The 23434-nt window shown below is 41.0% G+C and overlaps 1 protein-coding gene and 1 long non-coding RNA gene across 3 annotated transcripts in view; one reads left to right on the top strand and one right to left on the bottom strand.

Moving 5' to 3' along the window:
- Fntb (farnesyltransferase, CAAX box, subunit beta) overlaps positions 1-23434 on the top strand; it is a 75562-nt gene that overhangs the window by 48263 nt on the left and 3865 nt on the right. The window contains exons 7-11 of the mRNA XM_027929438.2: positions 3421-3507; positions 10383-10512; positions 13396-13528; positions 21708-21819; positions 22841-22955. Of these exons, the coding sequence (XP_027785239.2) occupies positions 3421-3507; positions 10383-10512; positions 13396-13528; positions 21708-21819; positions 22841-22955 (577 nt within the window). The remainder of the gene's footprint in view (positions 1-3420; positions 3508-10382; positions 10513-13395; positions 13529-21707; positions 21820-22840; positions 22956-23434) is intronic.
- Positions 1725-23238, bottom strand: LOC114087939 (uncharacterized). 2 transcript variants are annotated; one of them, XR_003581925.3, is made up of 2 exons: positions 22790-23238; positions 1725-2167 (listed from the first exon to the last, which is right to left on the bottom strand). It is a non-coding gene; the product is annotated as an uncharacterized lncRNA (long non-coding RNA). The 2 variants fall into 2 exon arrangements; XR_011706625.1 differs by lacking the exon at positions 22790-23238 and adding an exon at positions 9728-9851.

The following is a 23434-nucleotide window of genomic DNA, read 5'->3' as shown; positions in this document are numbered from 1 at the left end:
CCATCTTATTGCTTATTATTGCTTGGATTTGCTTCTACACATGTTAATAAATATTCTTACTTGAGCCAGGCATGGTGGTACATGCCTGTAATCCTAGCAGTTTGGGAGGCTGAGACAAGAGGATCGTGAGTTTAAAGCCAGCCTCAGCAATTTATCAAGGCTGTTGGCCTCACTGAGATTAAACCCCTGGATTTAATACCTTAGTAAGATACCCACATACAATTCTGACTTAAGTATCTGACTTAACCATTTGTTTGAAAGCATAGGGATTAAAAAAAAAAAAAAAAAGACCATTGTTGAGCATAAAACACATTGCAGATAAAAGTAGGTAACCACACTGCAATAAAATAGATTTGTTTAGTAAAAGATTTTTCTTTTGATTAAAAGATTTTTTGGTTTGTTCAAACCAAAAAATGAGACGAGTTATCTGTATGTGCCAGTGAAGTCAATGTAACTGTTGAGGTAAAAGAGTACTGTGTTAATTCTGAAGGAAAAGATTTAAAGATTTTTGCTGCCCTCACGGTCACTGTTTTTTCATCCCTGTCCTATAGATATTACATCTAAATATGCACAGCCCTGAAACTTAGCTTTCAAAAACATATTGAGGGGCTGGGGATGTGGCTCAAGCGGTAGTGCGCTCGCCTGGCATGCGTGCGGCCCGGGTTCGATCCTCAGCACCACATACAAAAACAAAGATGTTGTGTCCGCCGAAAAACTAAAAAAAAATAAATATTAAAAAAAAAAAAAACATATTGAGGGCTGGGGCTGTAGCTCAGTGGCAGAGCACTTGCCTAGCATGCTTGAAGCACTGGGTTCGATCCTCAGCACCACGTAAAAAAATTTTAACAAATAAAATAAAGGCATTCTGTCCATCTACAACTACAAAAAAAACAAAAACAAAAAAAAAACTTATTGAGATTAGGCAACAGCAAACACACCATAGCAAAAGCTGTGTGTTTTAATCACCTATCTTTTTCAGACATGATTATTCTCCAACTTATTTGTTCCAGCACCAGTCTTTCTGTGTTTTTATATCTGCTAGACAAATGCTGGGCAACTTCTCCAATAAAATAGATTTGTTCCACTGAAGGGCATCAGAGCCATGTTCCTCCTCTTCCTCTCTCTTTTGGACACACTCCATCATCTGAGGCCCTGCTTTTCGCTTGCACAGCGGACGAAAGATATGCATGGTGGATAAAGCCTCATAGACCTCATTGGGTTTCCTTGCCTTGCCTGGTTTCTAGGACCCACTTCCAGTTTCTTACTTGGTGTGATATTAATGGATCTTTGCCTGAAAGCATCAGCCAGCAGTCAGGAGTGTTTGTTGAGTGAATTTGACCTGGAGAGAAGTAGCTGTGGCTGGGGACAGTTTGGCTTCCAGGGACCAGCTTGCTCCCATGCTAGATTAGACAGGTGGTCTCTTGATCTTTCCGGTCCTAATCCTAAGTTTCTGAGGTGAGCTTTTTTAAGTGTTTCAGCTCCTGGATACTGTAAAATATCATATTGTGGTTAAGAAAGAAGATGCTATATATTCTTGACCTCCTTAGATTATATAATCTGGAACATTCCATGAGGTAGACAGAAGACAGGGACCCAGCATTTGCAGGTTTCAGTGACAGAACATGGATGTGCTCAAGGGAAGAGAAGGTAAGTGTTGCTGAAGTGTGAGGACCCACGGAGCTGGAGGGACTGGCTGGAACAGACTGAGGAGGCCTGGACGCTCCTCACAGAGTCTGCAGTTTATTCTGACAGGATTTAGGTTGGGAGTGATGTGATCTGATTTGTGTTTTGTTAGAAGTTCTCTAGTTGCAGTGAATAGATTATAGTGTTTTAGTAAAAGTATGATCCTTTCAGGGCTGGAAGGAAACAGACTGGACAGGAGACCAATCCAGGTAGAAGCTAATGACTGGGATTTGGGTGACACCAATAACGGTAGAAAGGAACAAATACATTTGACAGCTGTGATGGTTGAACCAGGAGAGAGGAAGAAACTACCTGGAAAAGTTGTACCTTGTCCCCTCCCCATCTCAATGTGAGATCTAGGACTAGTGGCTTTGACAGCACTTCTTGGCTCATCCATTGAAGAGAGTCAAACTCCATCTGAGGCTGCTCTGAGGTTGCATTAGGATTCAAGAGTAAATACTTCAAGCTTCTTTAAGCTCAAGGCCTGAAGGAAATTAGATCAGAGTTAGCTTATGGTAAATGACAACATTCGATATTAGCACCATGACTCTTGAAGGCTCCTGATGTCTGCTCTTCTAGCTGAGCTTTTGCTGTAGCTGTAGCCAGTAGGATCCAGGTTGGGAATGACACTGGTAGTACAGTAATGCTTGCAGCTTCTGCAATGATTTTCTCAGAATACTGCAGTATGATTGACTTCATGTCATGTCTGTACTGAATGAGACAGAAATGAAGCCCTTCTTTTTCTTCTCTTCTGTGTTCCTGAGGGGCCCTAAAAAGACTTGTGAGCAGAATTAGAACACATAGTTTTTGTCTTTACATGTTGGATATTTGAAAAGACCATGGAGGGGAAGAAAAAGCAATCCTTGGCCTTGTTCCATGAAAGAGGGACAAGCTGAAATAGAATGTGTCCCGAGAAGAATTAGGGCAAAAGGATAGAATGGCAAGAATTATACCAGATCAAGTAGGATAATGTTAAAAAATATGTATGCATGGACTGGGGTGTAGCTTAGTGGTAGAGCATGTGCCTAGCATGCATGAAGCCCTGGGCTCCACCCCCAGCACCAAAATAATAATAATAATAATAGTCATATTCCTTCTTTCTTGTCAAAGGGTGTGTATCTGTGTGTACTGGTGAGATGCTGGAAATCAAACCTTTTTTCTTCCCCCTAGAAGTTTAAATAATGTGTCTGAAGGGGCTCACCTATTCCTGTCTCTCTTGTTTGGTCTAAGCAGCCATTAAGAGGTCGATGGCATGCTCTGGAGTGTCTGTTACAGAAAATGTGTAGTTAACCTTTCATGCACCCGTGCCACATCCAGATAGGAATCCCAGATCTGAAATGGTGCTGACATCTGAATGAATGAGCAGCAAATCAGAAGCACCTGAAAGATACCACAGGGTGGAACCATTGTAGGTCTCTGAAAGAAATGCTAAGTCCACTTTGGACATGAATTGATATGGCTGTTATTTCCTCTGATGTAGATTTGGCCATGTGGAGGTAGGGAGAATAGAATGTCATGTTCTTTCACTGAAGCCATGCCGTGAGCAACTCTATCCAAATAGAATGTCACACCTCTCACTTGGAGACCCAGGAAGACTGACCGTGGGCCAGGAATGAGGACAGGAGGTGATTACAGCTTACTAGGCGAAGCAAGCAGTCCACCCAAGAAGTTCACTTAAGTCTTATTTAGGCTCTTCCTTAACACATAACATGTTCCCCTCTGCTTCTGTCTTTCCAGAAGTGCGTACTGTGCCGCCTCAGTGGCCTCTCTGACCAACATCATCACTCCAGACCTCTTTGAGGGCACTGCTGAATGGATAGCAAGGTGAGAGCAGCCAGGATATTTCCTGGCCTCTTAGAAGGCAGGTCAAGACTGTACTTCAGAAAAATGAAGAATATAAAAAAGGCCTGGAAGGGAATATAAAATTACAAGAGAGGTATTGGTTTGTATGATTGTGCATTTCAAAAATACTTAACACTGTTTCTTTTTTCCAGACATTCACTAATGTATTATAATTTAGATTGGCTAAAGGGAAAACCTTTTCTAAGTAGTATTGGTGGGAATCTAAATTGATTTAAGCAGTTTGGAGAGCAATATCTCAAAATGCCCCTGCGTATGACCCAGTAGTTCCACTTCCACCGAAACTCTCAGGCACATGAGTGAAACAGAGTAGAGACAAGGTCTTGTTTTATAAGAACAAAAGGCTAGAACCAGGTTTGATGTTCTTAAGCACAAGTTGAATAAGTTACGGATTAGCCACATTGGAATATAACATAGTAACCAAAATGAGTGAACCAGAGTAACGTGTCAGTGTGGATAAATCTCAAAAACAGTGTTGAGTTTTTAAAAAATGGATGTTAAAGAAAAGCTACAAGGGTAGGGATGTAGCTCAGTGGTACAGCACTTGCTTAGCAAGTGCAAGGCCCTGGGTTTCATCCCCAGCACTGCACAAAAATCACAAAACTCCTACAGATCAGCATATGTTCTTAAAATTTGAAAACATGCAAAACTAATCTCTATTATTTATGGGAAGAGTCATTTGTAGTAATAATATAAAAACATGCATGGAGGGCGGGGTTGTGGCTCAGTGGTAAAGCGTTCACCTAGCATGTGCAAGGCCCTGGGTTTGATCCTCAGCACCGCATAAAAATAAATAAATAAAACAAAGTTATTGTGTCCAACTACTTCTAAAAAATAAATATTAAAAAAAACAAAAACGTGCATGGAGGCTGGAGCAGTAGCTCAGTGGTAGAGCGCTTGCCTGAGGCACTGGGTTTGATTCTAAGCACTGCTAATGAATGAATGAATGAATGAATGAATGAACAAACAAAATAAAGATCCATCAACAAGTTAAAAAAAAACAAAACCCAACACATGGGAAAGAAAAACACCAGATTCAGGATGGTGGGGATGGTGCCTGCCAGGCTAGCAAAGGAAAAGAGGGACATCTACATCAGTATCAATGATATTGGCCGTGGTTCATTTCTTTAAAATAAATAAATAAATAATAAATGCCTAAAGTGTCCATGGCTAGATCTAAGTTAAGTATTACATACCTGTGCATTCTCTGTACTTTTCTGTATTCTTCAGGTACCTCATAATTTTTTAAAAAAGCATGATGGATACATATGTACTATTATGGAATGATAGCTAAGCTTATTTTCTTAATTAAATGTTTATCAAAATAGTAGTTATTATAATGTAAATATAACTTACAGTAAAATCAGATGATATACTATGATCATATTTTTTTTGTATAACTTCCATTTTCCTGAAGTTAATATATATCTCATGAATGTGTATATCATGAATTCATCTCCAAATTTCTGTCAGAGCTATAAAGTTATTCTCCATACAATCATACACCTCAGGTAACCTATTTTGTGTGTGTGTACATGTATGTGTTTGTGTGTGTGTGTTCTGGGTCATCCCTCCTGCAGCCCTCTGCCTTCCTGCTTCAGGCTGGACAGATTGCTCTCAGCTTGCTGCACAGTGAGCATCCAGAAGCTTCCTTTCAGCATGAAATCCTCTTCACATCTCTGCTTTGTTGAAGCCCTTATCTTTCAGAGGCTTTTTTTTGTTTTTTGGTTTACTTAATTAATTTGAATGAAGCACATATGCCAAACATGGGTACTTGGAAGATATATTTTTAGAACTTGCATATGTCTTTATTTTACTCTCAGACCTCCTTGATAAAGTTTATTTGGTTAGAGAGATCTAAGTTGGCATTGGTATAAACTGTATTCCTTCTGAATTTGTAAGCATTGCTCCATTATCTTCTGGCTTCCAATGTTGTCATTAATTAATTATCTGTCATTAATAAGACAGATAACTTTAATAACCAACATTTCTTGAGGATTTTGTAGTACTCTATAGTAAACTGGCTGTAGTTCAGAGAATGAGAATAGGCACTTCTGGGGTTTTATATTTTCTGTTTATCAATGGAGATTACCCATTTTTCTTTCATTATGCATGTATTTTTTTCTTTAATGTGGCAAATATATAATTATATCTGTGTTAAAATCCTTGTCTGGTCATTTCAACATGTGGATATCTTGAAGTTAGCTCATTACATTTTCCCAACTCTTCCTAGGTTAAATAGATTTGGGATTATATCCTGAACATGGTAATTATATTGTAGGTGGATTCTGTTTGATTGTTAATCACTCTGAAGGATATTGGTGTTTTTGTTCTAGCAGACAGTCAAATTGGTCAGACTCAAAACTGCAAACCAGGATCCTGTGGTGGTTAATGGCTCAGATCTGTCCAAAGCTGCTTTCAGTCTGTCCAATGCAGTATGATTCAGGGGTTGGATAGAAACTTGAACTAAGTTAAAAGGTGAAATCTGGGCTTTCCATTCCTCTTTCTAGAACTTTCCTTACTTTCTGGCAGCCTGTCTCTTCCTGCCAGAAAGATGGTTGGCTTTTTTTTCTTTTCTTTTCTTTTTTTTTTTTTGGTACTAGGGATTAAGCTCAGGGGCACTTGACCACTGAGCTGCATCCCCAGCCCTATTTTGTATTTTATTTAGAGACAGGGTCTCACTGAGTTGCTTAGCACCTTGCCATTGCTGAGGCTGGCTTTGAACTCTCGATCCTCCTGCCTCATGCTCCCAAGCTGCTGGGATTATAGGCATGTGCCACCACACCCAGCAAGATGGTAGGCTTTCTATAAGAGTTTTAGCTGCATCCCTGAGCTGTGGCCTGAGCTGCTGCTGCTACCTCTGGACTGTTACAGCCATCCTCAGGGCAAACCAGAGGATAAAGATTGTGGTGGGAGTGAGGGCTTGGCTCTGCTATTGTCTGCTCCAAGTTTCAAATCCCCACCAAACTCTGCACACCTGTTCAGTCAGCTGGGCCCTTGGAAAGCTGTGCTTTGTGTTTTGTGCAGGGCGTGTCCTGCTGTCTTCAGGAGGGTGGATTGTCAGGCTCTTCTTGGATGTGGAAATCTGACTGACTGGGCTGAATCCTAGTTTTGTCAGTTATTACTGACTGTCTGCCTTAGACAGGTTAGTTAACTTCTTCATGTTATAGTTTCTTTATATGCCAGATGGTGGGATATTGAATTTTATATAAAGCTGGAATACAAAATAATCAAGTAGATTTAACCTTGGTGGTCACCTCTGGGCCATGCTACTGCCAGAGCCATTGTGATGCCCGCTGTGGGCTTTTATTTTTCTTCTCTTTTTCTCTTTCCCCATCCCACCTGCCCTCCTAGAGACTTTGGGGGAGTCTTTATTCTAGCTCTTTAGAGACTTCATGGTGATGAAACTTGATGGGAATCTGTTTTCACTCATTGTACTGGGCACTCAACAGGCCTTGTGGATTAGGAAGCATTCATACTTCAGTACAAGAAGCTTCATTATAGTATTTCTTTGATAATTTGTTCTCCATTTTCTCTGTTTGTTCCTTTTTATAACATCTAATCAATAGGATTGACCTAATTTTAAAAAAAGTTTTTTTTTTTTTTGCCTGTTTTTCATTCCTTAATCTGTTTTCTGGAACTTTCTGAAAGATTCCCTTAGTATTCCTCTCTCATTATTCTGTTTACTATTTATTTCTGTAATCTTATTTTTTAATTTTCCAAAGCTCAGTTCTCCTGTTCTGTTTAGGGATTTTTTTTTAATCATTTGCAGTATTCTTCATATCATACTTTTTTTTTTTTTCCCCAGTACTGGGAATTGAACCCTGGGGTGCTCTACTGCTGAGCTAGTGCCCTAGCCCTTTTTATTTTGAGACAGGGTCTTGCTAAGTTGCTGAGGCTGGCCTTGAACTCTAGATCCTCCTGCCTCAGCTTCTCAAGTTGTCAGAATTACAGGCCTGTGCCACTGCATCTGGCTTCTCTCTTTTTCATATCAGAGACTAAATAGATGTTTGGTACTCAACAGCTCTCTGTATTTAAGAATCCAGTATCCACAAACTACTGGGGGACTACATGTATAAGCATAGACTAATTCCCCAGCCATTTGTTGAGGGAATTCTCATATAAACATATCTATAGGATTTTTTCCTTAAGCTTATCAGTTTCCCTAGAGAGGGACCTTCCAGATTCCTACTTGTGACATGAAAGTGGCCATCAACTTTGTGGATTACTTGGAGGGAAAGGAGGTGAGTGGTGGGGCTCAGAGCTAGGCCCTCGCCTAATCCCCTATAAGTATGGTGCCTCCCTCCAGCTCTCATCTCTGTTGGAAATCCTAGAATTCAGGTCCCCTGGAACAAACTCTAAAACCTCTCATCTTCTAGGTTTGAAGGAACCTCAAGATCTAAGTGATTCTTTTTTTAAAATTCTTTTTTTTTAATATTTAGTTTTTAGTTGGATACAGTATCTTTATTTATTTATTTTTATGTGGTGATGAGGATCGAATCCAGGGCCTCGCACATGCTAGGCGAGCGCTTTACCGCTGAGCCACAACCCCAGCCTGATCTAAGTGATTCTTAATATAAATTTGCAACCAATCAACTTGGCTCAAACACATCTTACTCTTAGAGGTGATCAAAATTACCTCTATCTTCCCCATCACCACCCCTATCCTCACTCTGACTAGGGAAGGTTCCTCTATTTGGCTAAGTTAGTTACTCTTATTCCTGTTCTAGCTTTCAAGATTTTTGTTATTGCCTGCCTGCGTTCATATCCTCTCCTATTCTCTTTACCCTTGTGTTTTGTCCCTGTTTAAATTCCTTTACTTTGATTTTACTGAGCTCTTATATTCAACCCATTATGTTTAGCTTGAAGACACGCCATAGACTTGTACCAAGGAGAAAAGCAAGGTGCAGAACAGCACATATTCTATAATCCCACCTGTATAAACACAAAGGGAGGAAGAGTGGAGCATGTATTTGTAGTGTGTGTGTATGTGTCCATCTGTCTGTCTCTCTGTGGAGAAATAGAGGCTCAGGTTCAGGGAGTAGGAGGCCAGACTGGGCAGGAGACCTTTTCATTATTTATTCTCTCATACTTTTAAAAAAGTTTGAGCTTTTTAAATAAGTATTACCTTTTCAGTTAAAGCCTAGTTAAGTAAAAAGAAAAATTTTGAGATCCCTTGCATATTCTTTCAACCTTGAGCTCTTTTTCTACTCCAAGTAGCCAGCTGTAATGGAAAGAAAACTTATGGGGTGGATGTTGGGATGGCAATAGAGGACGGGGGACAGAGGAAGCCGAGGGATCCATCCAGGGCATGGAGTTAGTTTTTAGACTCTAATCTGACTCCCTCCGCCTGGGTCCTCTCTATAGAAAGCCTGTGGGTTCCAAGAGGAACCTGGAAGACAGGAAAGCATTACTGCTTCCTTTTTCTCCTGCCTGGAAGTTCTGTCAGCTCTTGGATTAAGGCCCACTTTCTTATGCAGCCATGCTACAGCAGTCTGTGAGGTGATATCGATAGGGAGGGTGACTCTTGGTAAATACCTAGAGATTCTTTTTTTTTTTTTAAATAAATATTTATTTAGTTGTAGATGAACACACAGTATCTTTATTTATTTTCATGTGGTGCTGAGGATTGAACCCAGTGCCTTACATATGCAAGGCAAGCAGTCTACCACTAAACTACAGCCCCAGCCCTACCTAGAGATTCTTGAAAATAAAGTTCTAAAGTGTCATATGAAAATGTACTTAAAATAAAATGTTTTCACTTCACAGATAAAACATGTTTATTATAGGTGAGCAAAAAGAAGTTTTTTTTGGTGTATGTGTATGTGTGCTGGGATCAAACCCAGGGCTTTTTGCATGAAGTGCCCTACCCCTGAGCCACATCCCTAGACCAAAAAAAAAAAAGAGACTTTGAATTACTTGTTATCCACCACCAAGAGATAACTACTTTTTTGGGTGTATATTCTTCCAGAATTCTAAAAATGAAATTCTATTCTTCATTGTCATTTTACAATATCTTTCATATAATAAATGGAACATTTAAAAATATTCTGTAGTGTCATTTTAAATGACTATTGAATTTCTGTTGTATAGATACATCATAATTTATATAACTAGTCCATGACTTTTGGACTTTTAAGTTGTGCCCATCATATTGCTTTTTATAAATGAGAATATGACTGACCTTTCAGTCCGGTCTTTGGATACTTTCTTACTTATTTTGTTGGATTAAATCCTGGAAATGGCCCTGTATGGCTGGGCCAAAGATTATGTATGTTTTTATGTCTAGAAAATATACCCATAATATATAGTCTAATGCCAAATAATAATTGTAATAACAAATGAATAATATAAATATATAGGAAGTTATAATTTTTATAAATAAAATTTAATTTTGAAGATATGTATGTTAATTATAGAAATTTTTTGAAAATAGAAAAAGTTTTTAAAAATTATCACCTTTGTACTGAGATAACCAGAATCAGCATTTATTTTTCAATTTCATAACTTTATGGTTATCATGCTACATATAGGATTTTATACCTTTTTTCCCAAAGAGAAATAATCCGAGATACTATTTTTCTTATACAACAGCCTATTTCTAAATTATCAGGTGTTTTGGGGGGTTTCTTTGTTGTTTTGTTGTTGGTGGTATTGTTTTTGGAAAAGGCATCTCCAAAAATTAGTAAGTCAGCATCTTTCCATTCATTGTGGTGGCAGCTTATGGCTTATGTCTTGGTTTGAGCAGTGTCATTCTCTGCCATCTGGAATGTGGAGGGTAGGGGGACACTTATATCCACCCACTAACCACTCAGTCCGCTTTTCCAACCTCTCCTTAGGTGTCAGAACTGGGAAGGTGGCATTGGCGGGGTGCCGGGGATGGAAGCCCACGGTGGCTATACTTTCTGTGGCCTGGCTGCGCTGGTAATCCTCAAGAAAGAACGCACCTTGAACTTGAAGAGCTTATTAGTAAGTGTTAAGCCATCTTCTTCTCAGGCTTCAGGTCCTGGCAAAGTGACTGCTCCTAGACGTCCGGGAAGTCTTGGCTATGGGAGGGGCTAAGGGTTCTAGCCTTGAGCTCACAACTTCAGGTCCTGCGGTGAAGCTTTCAGTGGAGCTCTCTCTCAGCACATCTGAGACAGCTGACAGGGAGTAACTGCGCTTAGTCTGGGCTCCCTTTTTTCCACCTTTCTCTCTGCTTTCAGTTTCCTACATATGGTGCTAGGCCAACTCTGGGTTGTCTGAGCACTGCAGACATGTGGAATAAGCCAGAGTACCTTCCTCAAACTTGCAAGAGAAGTATAGCTTTTGCCTCTTATTAGAGATTACCATGTGCCTTAGGAAAAAAATGTCCTTAGAGAAAAAAAGACAAAAAGAGCTTTGAAACATTTTGAAGCTAAGCTTTTATTACCTATGTAAACATTTAATACCTGCATTTAAATGAGTTCTTTAGGCACAGCTGGACAATTTCCTTGAGCATAAGGCCCAAGAACATACATCTGGACTCCAAGCTCCTGACTAGTATGCAGAAAGACTGGAAAACAGTCAGTTTCAGGGAGTCTCTAGGTTGTGTGAAGTGTTCAGTGGAAACCTAGTGCACTAACATACCCATGCACTCACAACTGCCAAGGAGCTTTTTTTCCCTCTTGTCTTTTTGGGTGCATGCACTCCCCTGAACATGACCTTAAAGCAGACCAGCTGCAACTGACATCTCCCTTTGTGGGACCTATCATGACCTTTCTATACAATCAGTGTTAAATTCTGTAGTGAAATAATCAACAATGTTTTGCCCCCATTCTCAGGAATTCCCATCTCCCACAGCATACTCTTCTTTAGAAAGTTCTAGACGGGGCTGGGGTTGTGGCTCAGTGGTAGAGCACTCGCCTAGCATGAGTGAGGCCCTGGGTTTGATCCTCAGCACCACATAAAAATAAATAAATAAAATAAAGGTATTTGAAGAAAAGAACAAAAAGTTCTAGACATCTTGAAGATTTTCTAAAAAAGCCAACATCGTGCACAGGACTTGGAATTTATGACATGTTTTAAAATCTGATCACCAATAAGGGATGAAACATAAAAGTTTCATATCCCAGGCAGAGTAAGGAATATGATTAGTGAATGACCAAGTTGAAATGACAATATTCTAGATTTAAACCCTGCCTCTACTATTTCCTGGGTAAGTGACCTTGGACAAATTGTCTAATCTATTTAGCTTCTTTTTTTTTTTTCCTCCCCTTCTGAAAGGGAGAAATAATAATCCTTATTCTTTGAAGATTAAAGGAGAGAACAAATGTAAACAGTTGGCACATAGTAGGTGCCCCATAAATGTTGGTATCCATCTTACTTCCTTTCCTCTATTTGCTTTGGAAGAACTAGGACTGGTACCTGAAAGGTTTTATGAATCCATGTAGCCAAGTGGAATACAGTCAACCTGTGGGCTGGAAAAAAATCAGTCTGGTTTGTAAACAATTAAGCTGTGGGGTATGTAAAAATGGAGAATGGGCCGGGCATGGTGGCGCATGCCTGTAATCCCAGCAGCTAGGGAGTTTGAGGCAGGAAGATGGCGAGTTCAAAGCCAGCCTCAGCAAAAACAAGGCACTAAGCAACTCAGTAAGAGCCTGTCTCTAGATGAAATACACAATAGGGATGGGGATGTGGCTCAGTGGTTGAGTGCCCCTGAGTTCAATCCCCGGTACCACAAAAAAATGGAGAATGGACTCCTTGCATGGTGCTGCCTGCTTTCTCTCTTCTTGAGTAGCACTTAGCCTACTCTCATTAAATGGCATTGTCTCTAAAGCATTGGTTCATTTAAGATGGCCTGGGGATGTCCCTACCTGAACCTGCAGCGTAGCTTTTTGTCTTTAAAAATTTGGGATTGTAGCTCTCTGTAGGCAAGTGTTACTATGAACAAGGATATAATCTAAACTCTAAGTACTGAGGAAGAGCTCTATGCCTTCTCCAGAGCCCCTCCTATCTGCTTTCAGGAACTCAAATCTAGGAAGACTTCAGGTAAAAGGGATGAACCCCACTCTGGACCTTCCAGTTCACTAAGGCACCCTGTGGCCCATAGCTGGTGGCTGGACCTACTTTGAGTGCTAGGGAGGAAAGGAAATGTCCTGTCTGCTCGGCCAGTTGATTTTCTCATTCTCTATGAGCCACACCCATTGCTGTCCTGATCTTAGTGGTCAAGTGTGTTTAGAAAACTTGGAGATAAGAGAGAATAGCCGTATCATGTGTTACCACTAAGTGACATCCAGTGTCAATCTGCAGCATTGGAGTACTAAGATTTTCTTAACATCAGCCAACCAGGTTGGAACATGGGAAGTTAGACTGGGCAGTCATCATTTGATAATGAAGACAGATGTCTTTTGCTTCTAGTCTGGATGGTAACTTGCTAAAAGACTTGGGTGAATGTCCTTAGGTCCAAGAAAAGGCAGGGACAGTTTGAGATCCTCTAATGAAATGTAACACAGAATTCCATTTGCCCACTTTGAATGAACTTCCCTAAGCAGAGAAGTGATGAGAGCAGGCCTCCTGGTCTTGCCTTAGATTTCCTATCTCCTTGGAAACCAATGTGGCCCCTTTATTCTCCCAGCATCAGTGCCATTTTGGAATCCAGAGAAGATGGTTGTCTATTGGCACTAGGTCAGTGCTGTTTGCCTGGAAAGGTTTAAATGGTGGTGGCAGTGAGAAGAAGGAAGGGAAGAAAGCCAGAGCCCTCAAACTTGAGAATCAAGAAACCACATGCTGGGAAGCCCTTCTTCTCACATATTGGTCCCTGGAGATCCTGTCTTGGTGGATTTTGTGTCTCTTTTGACTTATCGCTGCCCCTCTCATCCATCTCATTCTCAGCAATGGGTAACAAGCCGGCAGATGCGATTTGAAGGTGGATTTCAGGGCCGCTGCAACAAGCTGGTGGATGGCTGCTACTCCTTCTGGCAGGCCGGGCTCCTACCCCTACTCCACCGCGCCCTGCATGCGCAAGGTGAGCCCAGGTGCTGATAGGTGGGGCTGGATATTTTCCTTTGCACTAACCAAGTCAGGAAGCCAGAGCGCTTATTTGGAGGGTTGGAATGAACTTTCCTGGATTTTGGGTGCTTGGTGGGGAACCTCCTGCCCTGGGGCATGGGGGTGCTGAATAGGATTTAATTCCAGTGGTTTGATATCATTCATCTGGCAGAGGCAGGATGGGCTCACATTGAGCTGCTGTGAGGGGCCAGTGCTATGCTGTTATCAGCAGGAAACAGCCCACTCCTGCCCCAGGGTGACTGCCACCTCAGCTGAGTGTGAAACTGCAGCTTCCAACACAGCTGCATTTGGTCCTGTCAAAGCATACAGACTCACACTGTGCATGTGGCCACAGCAGTGACAGGAAGGACAGCTGGATGAAGGGGTAAGATCCAGAACCCGTGGGGGAAAGACCTGCCATGTGTGGCTAACTGCACAGTTGTCGCCTTGGGAAATGTTTTATTTAGAATCCATTGAGCCATCCTAAATGTGAGCTTGTTCCACACGCACCATTGGAGTGGCGAAATCTGCATTCCTTTCTGTAGGGTCTCAAATGGAAATGATGTGAAACCAATGTAGATCGAAAGCAGAAACTCTAGGAACATTCCGTCCTTTTCTCTTGAAACTTCAAGCAGTCTGCTGCCTCCAGTCTTCTCTGGCTCATTTACTTTCTGAGAGAACAGGGTGTCTGTCTCTTGAGTATGCCAGAGGGAGAGGGGAAGTCATGGTCACCTCGCTGGGTGCTAATCTGTTCCTGCAGGGAGATCCCTGCACCCAGAGGGAAGCTTTTCTTTGGACTCAGTTGGGTAATTAATTGCTCAAGTGTAAAAGATGAGATTCTTTTCTTTTACCCTTCCTGTGCTTTTTTTTCCTTTTTGTCTTTTTTGAACTCCATTCTTTAGTTTCTTATTTCATTGGAGTTGTGGTCACTTTTGAGACTTAATTTAACTCAACAGAGTCCCAGTCCTGTCTTCCCAGCCTGGGGCCATTGGCTTTAAATCTCAGGGTATTAAGGCAAATAATTCCTCTTGACTGTAGAGCTTGCACAATCTCTGGCTTGATCACCAGAAGGGATGTCAGGAATTCTCTCCGAGTCCAGGTTTCCAAAATAGAAATAACTTGGGGTGTTGGTTATCTCTTTATTTGGAACTGGTGAGTCCAAGCACCTGGGGAAGTTATCAGTCTTTTACAGACCTATCCTTGGCAGTGATAAGATGTCATAAATCTGTAATGCCAGGGAAATCTACAGAGCTGTAACAGGCACTCCCTGCAGAAGCCTCCTTGGGGCTCTGGCTGGCACTATGTTCATTGAAGCTCAAGTTCTGGAGGATTTAGTCACATTAAAGATTTGCTTGTGGAAAAGGCTGTCTGGGAATCTTAATGCTTCCAGGTTGTTCCATAGCCTGGGAGAAGGCTCAAGGTGGGCCTATGATTCTTCTCTTCCTCAGAAACTGATAAAAAATTAATAGACTCTGGGATGTGAAATTACAATGATGGTTATTTTCTTTATTTTTTGGTTACATTTCCTATTTTTTCTATAGTTGATAGGTATTTCTTGTGCATAGCAAAACAACAAAAACTGCTAGGTGTGGTTAGCACACACCTGTAATCCCAGCTCCTCAGGAGGCTGAGGCAGGAGTATGGCAAGTTCAAGGACAGCTTGGGCAACTTAGCAAGACCCTGCCTCAAATACAGATTTTTAAAAAATAGGGTAGGGAGATAGCATGAGGCCCTGGGTTCATTCCTCGGTACTGCAGCAATAATAACAATAACAAAAAACAGATGAAAACAACAAACATTATTCTAGAAAAGAAGGGAAATTCTATAAACAAAACAGGTAGGAGTCTGGGCATGGTGACACACGCCTATAATCCCAGCAGCTTGGGAGGTTGAACCAGGAGGATTGCAGAGTTCAAAGTCAGCCTCAGTAACTTATAGAGGAACTAAGCAACTCAACAAGACCCTGTCTTTAAGTAAAATATTAAAAAGGGTTAGAGGTGTTGCTCAGTGGTTAAGTGCCCCTGGGTTCACTCCTGGTACCAAACAAACAAAAACCCCAAAACAAATAAGTAGTAGGATGAGAAAAATAATTGTGACAAATGATCAAGTGTTAATTTGAAAAATGTCATACAAATCAATGAGCAACCCAATTGAAAATCAGTTAAAGGATCAGAACACATAGGCCCTAGGAAAGGAGGCACTGTTATTACCCCTTTTTCTATTACAGCTGCTGTATTAGTAGCAGCTGAGATTTCTGAAGCACTTATCATATGCCAGAGCCTTACTGTTTCACTATGTGTTCTCATTTGATCCTCAGAACAGCCCTATGAAATAGATACTTTTGACATTCCCATTTTGCAGATGTGAAAATAAAGTACATGAGGTTAAGTTACTTTTTTAAAATAACTTGACTGCCACCTACAATGGTTCATCATCGGTGGTTGTGTGATTCCAGACCAGTTGGCTTGTAACATTGCAGATGGCCATGAATTCAACCAAAAGCTGTTTAGATCATTTACAGTTAAAGAAATGCAGATCATATTGGCAGAGATTTAAAAATTTGATGACCTATGTTGGGGACAGTGTGGGGAGACAGGCATATTTGTGCTCTTGAGTGGGGATGTAAATAATTGCATTAATTTTTGGAGGAAGTTTGGAGACATTTGTTTAAATTTCAGGGGCATTTTATCCCTTTGATCCCAGCAAGTGGTCTGTCAGGAATTCACCTGCAGAGGTGTTAGCAAGGATATATATCAAAGTGGAGTTTTGCTAGCAAATTGGAAATGCCCATAAAAAGGTTAACAGTTGTGATTGCTCCAAATAGCAGCTGCATGTAGTGGTCCATACATTGGGCTGAGATGGAGAGCTCAGCAGGATGCAACATAAAGTATAAAGAACCTGGCTGGTGCACCCTCAGCTCTTCCTGGGAGCATATACAAAATTCTAACAGTGGGAGGTAGATTACTTTGTAAATTCTGTATGCTTCTATACTATACTTTTATAAATTTTTGCTGTTTTTTTTTCCTCCATATGCATTGCTACTTGTATTTTTTGTGCTGGTGACCAAACTTATTGTATGCTTGCTTCCACTGAGCTACAACCCCAGCCACAAATACTTTTTTTCTTTTTAGGCAGTGCTGTGGATTGAACTCAGGGCCTTGTAGTTACCTAGCATAGCATGCATGAAGCTAGGCAATCCCCAGCACTGCAAAAACAAACAAAAAAGTAGCTATGATTATACATACTATGATTATATTGCTACCTAAAAAAAAAAAAGGCTTAAAGTGCAGCACAAGTCTATGCCATTCCCTAACCCAGAAAGTGACATCAGGGCTGGGGATGTGGCTCAAGCGGTAGCGCGCTCACCTGGCATGCGTGCGGCCTGGGTTTGATCCTCAGCACCACATACAAACAAAGATGTTATGTCCGCCAAGAACTAAAAAAAAATAAATATTAAAAAAAAATTCTCTCTCTCTCTTTCTAAAAAAAAAAAAAGAAAGAAAAAAGAAAAAGAAAGTGACCATCAATATCCCACACTGATCACTTCTTTCCATCTGTCAAAGATAATATTTGAGAAGAATTATTATTAGCTTAAAAATATCCAATGATGACCAATGCAGAGCTGTTTTTGTGGAACAGTAAGAAATCAGCAGCCTGCAAGCTTCTACTGGATTGATGGTTGCTAACTTGGTATGTTCTTTGGGATGTACCCTAGGATATTTCTTGTCCACCTGCAAAACTGAGCTACATGTGACTGCATCTGTCAGTCTTGGTTTGGAAAGACTCAATTTCATAGATAAAAGGAAGCTGAAATGCAAAATGATATTATAGTGGAAATCTATAATTTAAGGACGAGATATAAAGGATGTAAAAGGCTGATTCCTTGCAGAGTTATCACCTTGTAATCATTATCTCCCTTCTTCTTGCCATAATTATGTGAGATTCAGTATCTCTGGAAGCTCCTTGTGGAGCTATGGACTTTAAGCTTTAAAACTTAATAATGTAGAAATCACTGAAACAAATAATAAACATAGCATTTTCTTTTTAGATTCCAATTTTAGCCATAAATTATCACTTGCCTTATAATAATAGTCTTTAATTTGTTGCAGGATATGAAATAAGGATATATTTTGTACAGAATGTTTAATGAAGTTAGTATAATATTTAAAATGAGTATGCTTTTTAAAGTAAAGCTTTGCCGGGTGTGTGGCTCATGCCTGCAATCCCAGTGGTTTGAGAGGCTGAGGCAGGAGGATTGAAAGTTCAAAGTCAGCCTCAACAACTTAGTGAGGCCCTAAGCAACTCAGTGAGAGCCTGTCTTTAAATAAAATACAAAATAGGGCTGGGGACGTGGCCCAGTGGTTGAGAGCCCCTGAGTTCAATCCCCAGTACAAAATCTCCCCCACAAAAAAGTAACAGTTTTTTATGGAAATAAACATCCCATATGGTTTACCCATTGGCAGGTTATAATTCAATGGTTATTAATGTTTGTAGAATTATCGCAGTTTTAGAACACTTTCCACATCCCCCCCCAAAAAACCCCATACCCATTAAATTTGCTTCTTTATAGAAGAAATCACAAAGAAAAAATAACAGTATAACAATGTACTATGTGTTTTAAACTTGCATAACCAAAACAAAAGAGCAAAAAGGGAGAAAGAGGAACAGTATATGTTACAGACAAAGGGTAAGTTTGATAAAAAGCTAGATTAATAAGATGGAATATTGTATTTTAGAAGACAAAGGACAAATAGACCCTCTCAAAAGGAAATGAAACTAGTAAAGTTATGGGAAAATTACACACTGATTAGTAATCAAGGCATGCTAATCAAATAAATGATCAGATACTATTCCTTTTTACCATTTTAATTGCTAAGAACTTTTTTTTTTTAAAAATATTTACTTTTTAGTTGTAGCTGGACACAGTACCTTCATTTTACCCATTCGTTTTTATGTGGTGCTGAGGATAGAACCCAGGGTCTCGCACGTGCAAGGCAAGTGGTCCACCACTGAGCCATAATCCTAGCCCAGAACTTTTTTTTTTTTTTTAAAGTGAGCAGTGCTGGAGGTAGTGCTGTAAAATTTTAGATTTTTCTGGCAGCTATATAAGTTCTTAAAACAATTTATTGGGATTTATTAAGAGCTTTAAAAATGTTTATCCCCTTTAAAGTTCTGCTCAGGGCAATGTATTTGAAGAAAATAATCCTACACATTGAGAATATTCACAAAGATATGTAGTGTGGCATTTCTTATACTTACAAAGAACTGGGAAGCAACCTTGGAAGTGAGTAAAGGAAGACAGGAAGTCCCACCATATATGTATGTGAAGACTCAGCTGTGCTCATGACTGGGGAAAAAGAGGAAGGGAATTGAAGTAATGAGCGCACCAGTGAGCACAGGTCAGGGTGAGCCCTCCATGGGACACCCTGTGTGCCTTTCACAATGTGAGCGTCTCACTGGGCCTAATGCTTGTGTCAGGTGTTAAAGGAGAATAGCTTTTGTCACAACTCCAATGTCAGGCAACCACTGCCCCTCATCACGTGCTCAACCTGAGAAACAGCAGTTGCTTCCCAGGCCTTCCCCCTCTGTCTCCCTTTTTTTTTTTTTTTTTAAGAGAGAGGGTCTGGTTATGTTGTCCTCACTGGCCCTGAACTCCTGGGCTTAAGCAATCCTCCTGCCCCAGCCTTCTGAGTAGCTGAGACTACAAATATGTGTCTCTTTTAAGAAAACAAAAAAATTGGGCCAGGGGTGTAGCTCACTGGCAATGCTTGCCTGGCATGTGCAAGGTCCTGGGTTTGATCCCCTGTACCACACACACAAAGAGAGAGAGAGAAGAAATCAAAAATTGAATTGTTATTTTCTGTTTGAATTATTTTGTAATTAAATATTTTGCTTACATAGGCACTGTATACCATATTTACTGTGAACTTTATAAATAGAACTTTATATGCACATGTCCATGGGATTTTTTGGCTCTCTTTTCTTTAATGACTCAGTTACCTTATACATTCGCTTAATGAGATACTGCATGGCTATTCATAATGATGGTTATGAAGATTACATAGCAGAATAGAAGTTTATGTCTTTAGTGTGAAGTGAAAAACATAAGATACAAAGTTAAAATAATTAGAACTAGAGAAGAATATATGGAAACAAGAAGAAAGGAAGATTAATTTTCAGTTGCATTTTACAGATTATTGATACATCTTTGTAGCCCAGGTATTGAAATATAAAACCTACCAAAGACAATGAAGGAGAAAGAGAGGGAGATATCTTGGGGACTGATAGTGTTCAGATTATATTGTTATATTATATACATGTAACAATTTGTAACAGCAGTCCCCTCATGTGTACAACTATAATGCACTGATAAAAATGTAGAAAGAAAACAGAAAAAGACTTTCTGTACATTTTATATCTGTATTTTTAAAAAAAATCAATCTGTGCAATGGAAAGTCATCCCTCCTCCCCACTTGATAACTCCCTGGCCCAATGAATTCTCTGACTTACTAGCTGAACTTGAGTGAAGAAGCCTAATTATTTACTAGTAATCCTAGAATGGCCAGTTTGCCCTTGGGGTGTCCTATGATGCATGAGGGCAATTATTACTAATTCTTCTTAGGAAAAGTTTTTGAGCCAAGAGAGAAGTTAGTGCAGTGTCATGCACCTGTGTCATGCTATGCTGAGGAGGGAGGATCACTTGAACCCAGGAATTCTAGGGCAGCCGGCAGTATAGCAAGATTATGTCTCAGAAAAGGGAAGAAAAGTTGGAGAATTTCCCCTTAAGATAGATTAAGGTCAGGCTTAGAAAAGTAGAAGAAACAGAATTTGTTAACCCTGTGGAGAGTTCCCCTAGCTACTTAGAATCTGGTTAACAAGTTTCAGAGATAAGTTAGAGTAGATGTCTTCAGGAGCCCAGAGAAAACCGTGATGGACAGTTTGGGGGCAGTAATAGGTCATCCTGGAAAGGTAAGCTGAGCAACTGGTGCACTGCCTGCTGGAGATGTGGCTTAGGATCCTCCTCTGAGTTTACGGCGAATACTTCAAGGCAAGTGAAATGCTCTTCAAACAGCTGTTCTTTGACGCATGACATGAAGATAACCTGCGTACTAAGAATGGGTGGAAGAGGAGGGAAACCCTGACTGTTCCCACTGGGTAAAAAATTACAAATAGGGCTGGGGCTGGGGTTCAGTGGTAGAGTGCTTGCCTAGCATGCATGAGGCACTGGGTTCGATCCTCAGCACCACATAAATGTAAAATTAAATATTGTGTCCACTTAAAACTTCATAATAAATATTTTTTTTAAAAAAATTACAGGTATTCAGCCCTCATAGTAGGACCCTGTATTATAAATAAGTTTGCAGCCTTTGTAAAGGAACGAATCATTACAGTCCAGTTAATGGTGTTACAGGCCCAATATCAGCCCCTAGACAGAGATAATAAAACTGAATCCTATGAACTCACTCAGAGTAACCCATGATTGGCTTCCAAGGTTCTCAAAAAGAAATGGAAGAATGAAAGACCTAAGCAACCTCATTCTACTTGGGACCTCATTTTGCTCTGAAACTTAACCTCTGACCTACTGCAGTCCTAAAGTCAGGAAAATACCACAGAAAAGCTCTGTGGAAACAGTTCTCAGAAAAGCCGCAGATGGTGATCGCCTAAGATAGACCAAGATATCGAAATATCTGAAATTCCAGATGGCCCCCACCTACGTGTGGTGACCAATATCTAAACTAGAAGCCCTGCAGCTTGGCATGTACCCCCCTTGCAACACCCTCACGATTTAAACCAGTCATTCTTAAGTGCGTCAACCCCCTGAACTAACCAGTAATCCTTTCCAGATTCTTTCCTGCCACCTGATACGCTAATCATGTTTTAGAGTTGTTATTTGATTTTCCCGAGGTGTGTGATGATTTGCTAAGAGATGTTATGATGTAAGTGAAGTCCCTGCCTTCCCCAAAGAGTGTATAAAACTGCTACAAACCCTGGGCTCGGGGCCTCTCAGCATCACCAGTTGCTGTGTGCGCGCGGAAGACCGAGCTAGTTTTCAATAAACGCCTCTTTGCTGCTTACATCGAAAAAAAAAATTACAAGTATTCACTGATACTTGGCCAACCCTGCCAGGCCCTCACTGACCCTTTGCCCTTCCACAGGTGATCCTGCCCTCAGCATGAGCCACTGGATGTTCCATCAGCAGGCCCTGCAGGAGTACATTCTCATGTGCTGCCAGTGTCCTGCTGGGGGGCTTCTGGATAAACCTGGCAAGTGAGTGCCTTCTCTCTGGGAGGGAGGGAAGGAGGACAAGGTGGGAGGGGATTGTACACCTCAGGCCTTTGAGAGCCAGGGTGTCCCTCTCCATCTGACTGCTTAGTGCTAGCACTGAGTGGTAAAAGCACCCCAGTTGGGAGCATAAATGCTATTGATCCGGTTCTTCCCACTGCCCTTCTTGTTTCCCTCACATGTGTCTCCCTCCTCCCCCAGAGAGGTGAATGCTGGGTGAGTAGCTTTCCTTTCCCCCCTCCCTTTTTTTTTTTTTGGTTGAACCAAATTGGCTTAAATACAAAGGATACAGGTAGGGGTAGGGCATAGCTTAGTGGCAGAGCACTTGCCTAATAAGCAGAAAGCCCTGCGTTCAATCCTCAGCACAGGGGTCGGGCGGTGGGGGGGACCCAGAATTTTAAAACCCTTGAGCATTATAGAGACAATCTTACAGAGTAGATTAAATTCAAATCTAAGATTTGTTCCATTATATTCTAGCTAAATGTGGGTATGCATGTGCGTGCACACACAGACACACAAACACATACCCTGCTACTATTGGCATCCTGGAAAAATCCAGGCCCAGCAATTTATCTGGAATAATTTAACTAATTTCTAGACATTTTTCTAGAGAAATATATTAACTTACCTCTAGCACTACTCCTGAAGAACCCTTTCTAGAGGCAGTTAGAAAGGACAACCCTAAAGTTACAGCCCCCTTGGCTTGGTGTACAGCTCAGTGATTGAACACTTGCCTAGCCTGCCTGAGGCCCTAGGTTCAATCCCTAGCATCACCAAAAAAAAAAAAAAAAAGGAAAGCAAAGCAAAGCAAAAAAATAATATAAAATTACAGTCTTATGGTTGGTAGGGCTGGAGGATAAGGCTTTTAAATTTACCACCGAGGAAAAGCCACACTTCTTCAGCCATGTGCACAACATGTGGGATGTGTGATGGAGTCCTGGGCCTCTAGACTCACGTGGTTGTCTTCCACAGAGGAGTGACCACTCAGTGCTGCCTGTCCTTGCAGGTCCCGTGACTTCTACCACACCTGCTACTGCTTGAGTGGCTTATCCATTGCCCAGCACTTTGGTAGCGGAGCCATGTTGCATGATGTGGTCCTGGGTGTGCCTGAAAATGTGCTGGTAAGTCAGAATGGGATGCTTAACACCCTTCTCCACAGAGTTCCCAGGACAGGGGACTTCAGAGCAACTCCTGCAGAATTGGGTTTGTTCCCTGTGAGGACAGGCTTGAGAGCTTGCAGTCCCCTCCCTCCTTACATTGTAGTCCACCAGTGAGGTTGTGACCTTGGAGGAATTGCACCTCTAGGTACACCCGAGTTCCAGTGGTAGTCTGATCTGTGACAGCTTTTGTGCCTTTATTCCAGAGTTGAGGATCCAGATCACCACCTACCATCAGTGCCCTCTCTAGGAAGGCACAGTTACTTGGTACCAATGCAGCCTGTGAATCTAAATTGACCTGTAGTATCAGCAGGGCATGACCCCCAGTGTATGGCTGCCTCTCTCAGAGGTCTCAGCTTAGATGCCAACTCTGATTCAAAGAATGACATTACCCAAGATGTGCTGCTGTAGCGCCCCCTTCGTTCCCTTGTGGCACTGACCAC

The sequence above is a fragment of the Marmota flaviventris genome, chromosome 2 (genome assembly GCF_047511675.1).
Source record: "Marmota flaviventris isolate mMarFla1 chromosome 2, mMarFla1.hap1, whole genome shotgun sequence".
In the NCBI taxonomy this organism is placed as follows: domain Eukaryota; kingdom Metazoa; phylum Chordata; class Mammalia; order Rodentia; family Sciuridae; genus Marmota; species Marmota flaviventris.
Note: the sequence above shows the minus strand (reverse complement) of the source record. Positions and strands in the feature narration are given on the sequence as shown.